At 38.2% G+C, this 12,064-nt stretch overlaps 1 protein-coding gene across 1 annotated transcript in view; it reads right to left on the reverse strand.

Moving 5' to 3' along the window:
• Window positions 1-12,064, reverse strand: part of tusc3 (tumor suppressor candidate 3) — a 378,825-nt gene that overhangs the window by 224,497 nt on the left and 142,264 nt on the right. The window contains exons 4-5 of the mRNA XM_043690293.1: window positions 7,774-7,914; window positions 420-560 (exon numbers count right to left, since the gene is read on the reverse strand). Of these exons, the coding sequence (XP_043546228.1) occupies window positions 420-560; window positions 7,774-7,914 (282 nt within the window). The remainder of the gene's footprint in view (window positions 1-419; window positions 561-7,773; window positions 7,915-12,064) is intronic.

Consider the following 12,064-nt stretch of genomic DNA (forward strand, 5'->3'; position numbering starts at 1 on the left):
TTCCTCCTGACTAAATGTGGGATATTGCTAATCAAAGGCAGAAATGTCTGGCTCCACTGTCATCGAGTTGCTCACAAATGCATGTTCTTGAGGACTATCCAGGAAGATCATAGGTCCGGTATATTTTTCTTGAGTGTCTGTGAAAGGCAGAGTGAGATGTAGGAACAGATGTTCTGACATGTGTTCTGATGAAGTGTCACTGGATTGAAACATTAATCTGTTTTTTTCTCAACAGATGCTGCCAGACCTGCTGTGTTTCTCCAGTATTCTGTTTCAGGACTGGTACAAACTCTTAAATAACTTATTAAAAATTAGAGAAAAAAACAATTACAATTAATGTTACCACTTAATACAACATCACTAAACTAACAACAAAGATTTGGAATGGCAATTTAACTCCACGTCATGTGGATACATACCAAAGCAGCCATAGCCCATCCTGTCTTGTTATAGATGAATTCCAGGTTATTTCTCCGTAGATATAATAAACCACCGACTAGTGAAACTAGAAGAGCTAAGGCAATGGTTCCTGAGTAGTTAGGAGGCCTGAATACACGAATCTGTAAAAGAAAAAGAGAAAACATTCATATCATCCATAAGGACTCCCTTATGTATATCTCTTCATGTGAATTGCAGTTGAAATGCAAAAGCCAGACTCAACTTTAATGCAAGTTTCTGGGAATAATCAATCCAACTCTAAGTGCAAATATGTTCTCAGAAATTGGTGACATGTTTTTAATACTACAACAACTCAAAAATGTTGGTGTATCCCAAACAGTACTGTGTAATTTTGAAGTAAATTCGAGAGGACCAAAAGTTGCACTGTGTTATGGGCTTTTTCTTTGAAAATGACACAAATATGGCTGTAATGTGATTTGCATTCAGATTGCTACGGGGACTTTATGCTTACATACAGTAACCTTACCATTGCAATGCTTGTAAAACCAAATGTTTGTAATATGAAATCTCCCTGTCAAAACTAATGGTCCAGAGATACCTATAATAGAATCTAGGGACTTATTTTGATAATGAAACTGGGAAATAAAAGTTCTGCTATCAGTAGTGGTGACTATGAGATGATTGGATTGTTATAAAAACACATCTGATTCACCATTGTTCCTCAGGTAAAGCAAACTGTTGATGTTATCCAACATGAGTTTCACGAAAAGCTCACAGTGTAGGTGTTAACAGATTGCCAAGGGCAGAAGATTGGCTTGCTAAACAGGAAACAGACAGTAAAAGTTAGGAGATTTTTTCAGGCTGGTAGGATGTCACATGGTGTGCTACAAGGGTCAACCCTAGGGCCTTAGCTCATTACAATTTTATAAGTGAATTGTGTAGAGGATGTAATGAGCGTACAAAGATATATAGATAAGTAAATACAATGTAGGACAGTATAAAATTGTTGATTTTGGCAGAAAGAATAAAAAAGAAGAATATAATTTAAATGGTGAGAGTCTGAGATAAGGAGAGATCTGGGTCTCCTAGTGACTGAATTACAAAAGCTGAAAATGTGTTGCTGGAAAAACGCAGCAGGTCAGGCAGCATCCAAGGAGCAGGAGAATCGACGTTTCGGGCATGAGCCCTTCTTCAGGAATGATTCCTGAAGAAGGGCTCATGCCCGAAACGTCGATTCTCCTGCTCCCTGGATGCTGCCTGACCTGCTGCGCTTTTCCAGCAACACATTTTCAGCTCTGATCTCCAGCATCTGCAGTCCTCACTTTCTCCTCACTGAATTACAAAAGGCTAGAATGCAAGTACAGTAAGTAATCAGGAAAACTAATAAAATACTTTGGTTTATGGTGAGGGGAATTGAACACAAGACTAGAAAGATTATGCTTCCATTTGACGGTGAAGTAGTTAGACTACATTTGGAGTAACGTATACAGTACTGGTCACCAGACATATGGAAGGATGTTAATGCACTAGAACTAATGCCAAAGAACATGTTGAAGTTCCACCCATTGTATTCAAGTACAAAGTCTGAAAGATAACCATAACGTGCAAGCATACAGACCCAATCCAAAAGTATATTTTGTCAAATTAACACAGCACATGGATGTCTACAGAAATACAGAAGGCTTTTCTTAATCCAAGTGATATATCCTAAAAGGTATATATTAAATATGTACTATATGTCAAAATCAAAACTGCTGCTAGTATAAGTATCAAATCCTCACTGATCCTACACAGGATATACTCAGGAAATTGGCACAGCATGTTGCTTCCAATAGGTCCAACATTTCACTTATTGTCTGTATCTGTCTCGACTGCTAACATCAGTCCTTGGGATGGGCACCTGAAAATTGTTACATCATTGAGATAAATGGACCACCTATTATTGGTCAACAAGGATCTACATGCTACATAAATGATCACCAATTCTCTCTGTTGCAACAGTAAAGATTTCAGACTACAACAATAACTATAACCTACCCAGACTGGTTTGATGCAACTGACAACTTTGAAGGGTGATACAGTTCAACACCTGAAAGATGGTGGTCAACCAAGCATTAAAATCCCTTCAGAAGTGTAGCATTCAAAAGGAGCTGAAACTAAAATTGTATTCCATGGTACAAAACATCATCATGCAGAAAATTAAGCATCATTCTGATTGGTGCAGCTCCATTACATATGTTTGTTTATTAGTGGCACTCTTAAGTATTGGGGCTTAGTGGTTAGCACTGCTGCCTTACAGTGCTAGGAACCCAGGTTTGATTCCACCCTCGGGTGACTGCATATGTGGAATTTGCACATTCTCCCCTGGGTTTCCTCTGCTTGCTCCAGTTTCCTCCAAAATCCAACGATATGTATGTTAGGTGAATTGACCATGCTAAATTGCCCATAGTGTTCAGGGTTGTGTAGGTTAGCTGCATCAGTCAGGGGTAAATGTAGAGTAACAGGGCAGGGCAATGGGTCTGGGTGGGTTACTCTTTGCAGGTTCGATGTGGACTTTTTGGGCCAAATGACTTGTCTCCACACTGTAGGGATTCTATGATCGGGGCAACCATGGCCAGAGGTGACACAATATGGCTCTCTGTGGATTTTTAGTTGGCATGCATATGGCGGAGAAGATTATTAGCTGCAGTAACAGAACTATTTTGCTCGGTTCAGTATTAAAGTGAGAACATAAGTTAGGGGACAATGGTAGCTTTGAGAAGAAGATAAATCCAAGGTATCAGGGTCTAGGTAGAATAAAGAATCTTACAAATTAATATACATGGAGTTCTGTACAAACTACAGTTGCAGATGTCTGTAAGAGTCAACCTGAAGTTTGTAGCTTACCAAGGATTAAAAGAAAAGTATGATCTCACAATAATAGAGACAAATGATAAATTAAAAGGAGAGCAAATTATGTCTTGTAAAACCCTAATTCAACAAGTTCATTGAGCTGTGCAAGTGATTGAGTTTCAGTCTTATTAATGGAATAGATGTTATCTTAGTAAGTAAAAGAGTTATTGTTGAAATGTTTCGAGTAGGGTCAGTAAGTTTCATCTTTGAAGACAGCATGTGACCAGAACGAGTTGGAGGGTCAGGTGGGACAGAAGCTGCTCACAACTTGTTGGCTAAAGAGGTCTAGTTTGCAGGTATAGCATATATAACCAAATAATCTTATATATAACAAACCTTATATTAGAACTGATATTATGAATTTTACAGCAATTAGTAGGAATTAGCATCCTCTTGTATCTCCTTTGATTAGGGTAATAGGACATAGGAGATGAGTAGAGAATTTGATAAGGATTTAATGAACAACAGAATTCAAACAGCCTTTTAGAAAAAAGTGAATCTGGTAAACATCTGAGAAAGTGTATAATTGTTAACATTGGAATGCAAATTAATGGGATACGTTGTAAGATCCCAAAGCCTGATGATAACGATATTCAGTAATCATCATGAGATTATGGGGAACCTGCAACTGTCCATCGGAATGTCCATCAATGAACGGGTGTTTTACAGGATTGGATGCATAGATTAGGAGGATGGAACAACTACACAAATGTTGCATGTAATTATTGTCAGGCTAAATAAATGAAAATACTGTATTCAGCCAGCAAAGCCAGAGTGTCACTGAGCTTTTCTCCAATCTGAGCAGCAATTAAGAGGGCCACTGGGCTCCATGTGAAAGCTAGATTTGGAGCAGTCATGGCCTCTTCCACATGTGTAGCTAAAAAGCTCTGAACACATACCGACAGTGCTACATGGAACTCAAGATGACTCCTTGACATATCTCCCCAACAATGAGTATATGTTAAGATCCATGGCAACAGAATAATGCAGTAAATGATGTCCACACAAGAATCCTACCCTGATACAGCATAATCCCAAATTCTCAGAGTCCAAGCACTTTTCCAAGACGGATGTCAAGAATAGAGATTGGCTTCGAAATCTACCCTTGGAGTCACATGAACTGACAACTTCTGGAACAACCTTTGATTGATATCATTTATCATTTAGATTATCTTAAAGGGCACACTCTCGATCATTGAGAATCTACTAGATTATCTCTGTATCACAGATGATATCAGTTTTTAGAAGGAATAAAAAGAGCATGATATAAAACTCCATCAGCTGATAACAGTGGCAAGAAAACATCCAACTGTAATACATGTCAAATCATTTTGAGTCAAATCAACTTCTTTGGTTTAAATTACTTATCAACCTATCATTAGACTAGACCCTTCCAAAATCGAAAATGTACATTGGGAAAACTGCTGGGTAGGTGTTTTTAACCAACATGGATGCAATGGACTGAAGTGCTTTTTACTGTGCTATAGATCTCCATGACTCTAGATGTCTATGCTACAAGAAAATATTAACTTTAAAAAGGTGTCTCAGTTTGTTTCTTCTTTTTATCTCCACACATTCTGAATTTTGTAATGAAAACATCTTCCCCTCAAGATCATCTTCACAAAAATATACTGTACATATAGGTGGAAGACCACCTGCATTTTTTCAATCTCTCAGAAATGCACCACCATCCAGTACCTGCGTACTTCAATATAATCATCGTTTAGCTCACTATGCTGAGAGTAGGTGAATCCCAGAAAGGCCTTGCAGTATATACATTACAGGATGACAAGCTTATTATGTTTGGTTCTTAGGTCTGAACAGCAGCTCAGACAAATTACTCCTATACTGAAAGAGATATCCTTGCTCTGGTTTTCAGGATTCATTGGTTTCATACATTTCTATTCAGCAAACTATTCACTGTTTTATTCACTGCTCCTACTAACCACAAACCATTAGAAATATTTGGTAAAAATCCTATCAAATGCATCTTCATAATCATAATATCTACTTGTGAAAATCCAAGGATCAAATTTAAAAATAGGATAAAAACTAGATTTCCAAATGACCCATCGCCAATGTTTTTAGCTGACTTCCAAACTTTGTTCAGAACAAAGTTATTCCTTTCGACCGACAAGTGGTTACTATTGAGTCTGAACTGGAAAATATTCTTAACATTGATCTCATACATGTTGCTTACTCCTGAGCAGAGTAAGCTATATCAGATGATTAGCAGCTGCAATAGATGATCAATAATAAAAGTCATCATTCACCATTTGTGGGCGGCACGGTGGCACATTGGTTAGCACTGCTGCCTCACAGCGCCTGAGACCCGGGTTCAATTCCCGCCTCAGGCGACTGACTGTGTGGAGTTTGCACATTCTCCCAGTGTCTGCGTGGGTTTCCTCCGGGTGCTCCGATTTCCTCCCACAGTCCAAAGATGTGCAGGTCAGGTGAATTGGTGTTAGGTAAGGGGTAAATGTAGGGGTATGGGTGGGTTGCGCTTCTGCGGGTCGTTGTGGACCTGTTGGGCCGAAGGGCCTGTTTCCACACTGTAATGTAATCTAATCTAAAAAAAAAAGTTTCTCAAGCTATCATATCTATACTGTGCATTCAGAGACAAACAAGATTTTCCAATAATGCAATCTTCCAAGGCAAGCAAGTTGTAATTTTGTAAACCCTAATCAAAACATGCTATGCTATGGACATATAATACACATGGGTGCAGATAAAGAAACTAGCACATGAACCCATATATTGGTCCAGCATTAATAAGGTAATTGATCATCTGATCAAGTCACAAGAAGCAAATTACGTCAACCACAAGAGTAAAGAAAAGCTCTTCCTCTTCCACATAAATTATTTTCTGAGTCTTCATTCCAGATTGTGACTGATATTGCGACAATTATATTCTGACGATGATTTCACGAAATTCCTTTTTGTGTGACAAATCAAAGATAACACCAGTCTAACGATTGTTGATATATTGACCGCCATATTTGATGCGCTTGAACAGATTATGTTTGAAACACTGATCCACACACACTCCCACCACCAAAGTGCATGCAAAACAACATATTGTTGGAAAGAAGAGAGTAAATGATACAAGAGCATGATAAATGAGCATAAAGGAATGAGGTATTTGAGAGAAGAGTTCTTGATTTTCATCGAAATATTGGAATTCTAGAAAGATACTATGTTGTTTTGTCCAGCCTAGATCATATGTTGCTGCAATGAGTAATGGTCAGCTCCTGCAAAGAAATAGATACTATATCTCAATTAAATATCAACACGATAATGACGCGGCTGTTGAAGAAAACATGGCAGACAACAATCATACATCTATGACAAATGATATGCATCCATCCGTGCCAACAGCATATGACAGAGTGAAGCTTTACTGTCAGTTTTTGATAACTATAAAAGTACTGGATCTGGTCATGTTGTATATCTATCAAATTTATCTGAATGTAGAGTGACAGTATATCATTCATCCTTGCATATATCCCACACTTTAAAAGGACATGAGGAGATCCTGTGATATGACTTGTAGATACCTGCGCAGGTTGATTAGAAAGTATGTTAATAAATGGACCCCTGGAGTAGGCAGGACTTGAATACAGGCCTTAAATCCTGGCTTAGAGTAGGAACACTACCACTGCATAAGAGCCCCCAAACCTGTACCTTTAGCAAACATACATGACATGCCGTCCTGGTATGAAGGTAACTGTCTTATCTTTAGTCACTCTCATTGCGTCATGTCAGCATTGCATATTTAGTCCATCAGCTCTGTGCCCAGTAAGTGTAGCAATATCAGTAAGCACAGAACCCAGACTGTGTATAAGTCTAATATTGTAGCTATGCAAATAGTTGGGTGTTTCTCATAAACCTCAAGACATCTGTCTGCACAAGAACCTGAAATTCATTGGGTATGCAACAAAGGCGAACATATAGAAAACTACAAAACACATCTTGTACTATCTACAATAGTCATTGTAACAACTCTCCACAGCTCCTTCTCAGCACTTACCAAATCTGTGACTTCTAAAACCTTGAAGGATAAGTACAGTAGATGCAAATTTATGCTACTACTTACATGTTTTCTTCCAAGTCACACACTACCCTGAGTTAGAAATATTATACCATTCCTTCATCCTGGAAGTCCCTCTGTTACATGGAAGGAAGTACCATCATCACATGGATGGTAGAGGTTGAAGATGGTGGCTCACTACCATCTTCTTGTACGCAACAAGGGACAGAATGCTGCTCACATCCCCGAATAATTACTTCTTTAAAAAATTGATGGCAACATAGAAAATGCAGCATTATCAACTCTATTGAATGGCACTACACAACAGCAGTACATTTGATAAAATATCAACAGCAAAGATTCAAAAAATTAACATTCTAAGTGAAGCATTAATACCACTAAAATTAAATGAGCCAAGCATTTACTTTTTTTAACATTGTCAAAGAACTTACATGCACATCAGTTCTGTCAGCTATCCACTTTGCAAGCTGCTCAGCTGCAAATCCAATTCGCTGCAGGTCAAAGGTGTCAGCTCTCTTAGGCTTGCCTTTTGGTGGAAAATGCATGAATGTTGGGGCAGAATTCATGTTTAGCTGCAAAAGAAAGAAAGAGTGCCTGGAAATGTTAATTATCTCCCTCAATTTGTGCATATCACATTGTCGTATTTCAAACATGGAAAATCTTTATAGATAGCAATACAGCTTTAGATCATCATAGAAGTTGCAAAGATATCATAGAAGGAGTGAAATTCATCTACACAAGAAATGAAAAAAGTGATCCAAAGCAAAACAGCATTTTTTTTCTTACTATACCAGCTTTGATTTTCCACTAACAAAAACATATTGCCCAAACTGTTAACTTCAAACCAACTGCATGAGACCAAGGAATTAGTTTCCATAAATCATCCGAACTATTGTTTGATGAGTTTCGGTGGATAGAAGATAGAATGCAGTGAAAAATCATTTGAGAATTTGTTACAAGCCTGTTGTGTTGCTTGCATCAACAAATTTACACCTAAATTTAATCTATGACTTTTATAGGAAAGATGTTGATTATGATTGTAGGTAAGTGAAAATCGTAATCCCTTAACTTCAGTAAATCTCAATACTTAACTATTCTGCTACTTAAAATATTCTGAGACCTGTACTAGGTGTGATCTTAAAACACAAAGCTAATAACACTAGGCTGAGATCACAATGCCTCCCAAATCTTTTTTCCTGCATTATTAATGTGTTGAAAGGATAGTTTCATCTTCCACTTTTGCTAAGTTAATAAGATAAACCATTGGGTTCCAATCACCAATGGACTTGATAAGTTGGACTGCATAGTCTCTATTTTAACTTCTACTTCCACCCATGACTCTTCACCAAAGGACAGCTGCGGTTTACTCTCACACAGATCCCCAATAGCTATGTCTCTGCTTCCAGCACCAATCCTTAATGCAATCCTATCTTCTACTTTGAACAAAAGGTCTTCTTACCATTGTATGCTACAGTTCATGGCAACATCAAACCTATGTGTTCTGACTCTAATTAAATGGTCATTTTTATCTGAATCAACTATTGTTCAGTCAACAGTCAAAACTCCAGGCTCCATATCAAGATGCCTAGCAACTACGTTTTTTTTTTAAAAAAGGATCTACAATTTCACCTTCATCTTTAACTCAGATTAGCTTATTTTTGTACCCCTCATTCACAACACTGCAAATGAGAAAACATTACCAACAAGATTCACTATTTGTAAACTTAACTATAATAAAAATCAGAATCAAAATAATTCAAAAACGTATTTACATGAAAATGTGTTTCAAATTAAAAAGGTATATTTCTCTTCACTGCTATTAAATATTGGAGTTGGGAGGTCATGTTGCATCTAGACAGGACATTGGCTAGGCCACTTGTGGAATATTGCATTCAATTCTGGTCTCTCTTCTGTAGGAAAGATGTTGCGAAACTTGAAAGGACTTAGAAAAGAATTAAAAGGATGTTGCCAGGGTTATAGGGTTTGAGCTTTAAGGAGAGGCTGAACACACTGGGGCTATTTTCCCTGAAGTGTCGGAGGCTGAGGGATGACCTTATCTAAGTTGATAAAAATCATGAGTGACATGAATATGGTGAATAACCAAAGTCTTTTCCCCAGGATAAGGGAATCCAAAACTAGAGGCCACAGGTTTAAGGTGAGAGGGAAAAGATTTAAAAGGGACTTAAGGAGGAACAGTTTCAAGCAGAGGGTGGTACATGTATGGAATGAGCTGTTAGAGGAAGTGGTAGAGGCTGGTACAATTACAAAATTTAGAAGGCATCTGGATGGGTACATGAATAGGAAGGATTTAGAGGTACATGGGTGAAATGTTGGCAAATGGGACTAGACTAATTTAGGATATCCGGTCAGCATAAAAGAGTTGGACTGAAGGGTCTATATCCATGCTGTTCAGCTCTATGATTCTATCACTGATACAAAGGTCTGTTATGTCATCATAAGCACACATATCACTCCTGTGACAGAATGTGAAATTCTAAAGGTCTGTAATTCAACCTCTGGAATGAATGATCTTTCACTTGCTTCCTCTGAAACCATGGTCATTAGCAACTGCTTTCCATCTATGCTCTTCAGAGACAGTCATTACCCAAACTGCACATTCCTAGAAAAACCCATTCACAGCAGACCTGACGGCACAGATTTTCCAGAGATTCTGTTACTAAATATGCTCATTAGTCTAGTCTGCTACAGCAAAAATGATGCAACAGCAGTAAAATTGCTTAATTTATCATCTCTGACCTAACCCTATCTTCAGCTTTCCATTCCATTTAATGGCACCAAACTTCTGCTTAACACAGTTATTTCATTTTAAATGTGTATTCTCTCTTCTCTTCTCAGTTGCAGCTTTCCCTTGTTTTTGCAGCATGTTAGGGCTGTCCATAACTGAGCACAAAATGGCTGGTGCCTTCCGTGGCTAAAGGAACAGAATAGGGCTGGCAGGAACATTTCAAGATTGCTGAATGTGATTAGACATATATAATAACATTAAACATTTGATTAATATAGTAGAACAGTAGCAATTCTGCAAAGACATGGATAATAACATTTCATATTTGATAATAATAGCAGCTGATGCATAGATAAGAACATATCACACTAATTAGCTGTTTAATCACTAATTATAATTATAGATCTGAATTGGTTACAGAAAAACATTGAAGGAAAAGATTCAAACCAGTTTCAGACAATAAAAGCAACCCCCTTTATTGTTATAGGGAGGAATGAATACAGAGATTAGCAGGCAATGGAATGTGGATTGACTAAACACATTAAGACACAACATGATAGCTAAAGAATTCTAATATTAGGTGTAACCACATAACTTTCTTGAAACTAATCAAAAATCAATATTCTTTTGTATTCCTTCCACCGAAGAATTTTAAAGGTCCTGAAGTAATAGACAAGTCTTCAATTTATTGACAGTTAACACAGGGCAGCTGGCAAATGTTAAGCCTCAAGAAGAGAGATAAGAGTCTGGAAAACATCACAAAGGACCAGGGGTGGAACACAAGCTTGTCCCTCTCTTTGTTGTTTTGCTGAAGCAAGATTAAATTGTATAAGATTCTGTACTGGAGAGCCAATACATGAATATAGATGGACAACCCAGCTCTGCTGACTAATAGTAATCAAAGGGGGTGCGGGGGGAGGAATACACTCTGAGTGTAAACTGTATAAGTTAAGACATTCTGAAACATTTTTTGTGTGTCTTTTTAGCTGTGCTATAATTGACGGGTAAATCGCAATAAAGGTCACCTGAATCTGCCCCGTGACTCGAACTCTCATTGAAAATATGAGAACTAACACAGCAGTAGCTTCTTTTACTATTTTCCCTGTGTCTAATTATATGGCTGATTGTATAGTACTCTGTTCTCGTTGGTACTATTTCCACATCAAGGGTCGGAATGTCACATGGACTAGTATTACTTCTTATTCAGAAAACTATAATTGACCCCTTTAAAATTAACTAGGAGAAAGTGAGGACTGCAGATGCTGGAGATCAGAGCTGAAAAATGTGTTGCTGGAAAAGCGCAGCAGGTTAGGCAGCATCCAAGGAGCAGGAGAATTGAGGTTTCGGGCATAAGCCCTTCTTCAGGAATGAAGAAGGGCTTATGCCCGAAACCTCAATTCTCCTGCTCCTTGGATGCTGCCTGACCTGCTGCGCTTTTCCAGCAACACATTTTTCAGCCCTTTAAAATTAACGCCAACTTTTGAACATTATTAAAATTAGTATTAAAATTAATATTCAGTTTCCTATCTAATCAAACATACCAAACAATCTGGCTGACAAGAATTCTTAACATGGAAGTCGAAGTGGGTACCTGACAAGTTCAGCTCATCATTGGCTGCAAGGAGCCTTCATGTTGTTCAGCATCAAACAACATCTCAGGGAGTGATCCTTGGCTACCAGTCACATGCAATCCTTGTGCATGGACACTGGTATGTGTGATGTGCCAATCCTAATGATCAGAATGACACGAGGGCCATAATGGAGCAGATAATACTGTAATCCCCATAACCGATACGGAGTACAGATACGATGCTGCCCATGCTTCATCTAGGGCCCATGGTGGAACAGACTATAGGGCTACTGAAGATGCAGCTCCATTGTTTGGAAAGATCTGGGGGCAGTAGGGTCTTCCCTACAGAGTATGCTGCATCACCCTGACTTACGCGCACTGCGCAATTGGATCAGGCAACAGGGTG

This window comes from Chiloscyllium plagiosum, chromosome 1 (genome assembly GCF_004010195.1).
Source record: "Chiloscyllium plagiosum isolate BGI_BamShark_2017 chromosome 1, ASM401019v2, whole genome shotgun sequence".
NCBI classification, from domain to species: Eukaryota; Metazoa; Chordata; class Chondrichthyes; order Orectolobiformes; family Hemiscylliidae; genus Chiloscyllium; species Chiloscyllium plagiosum.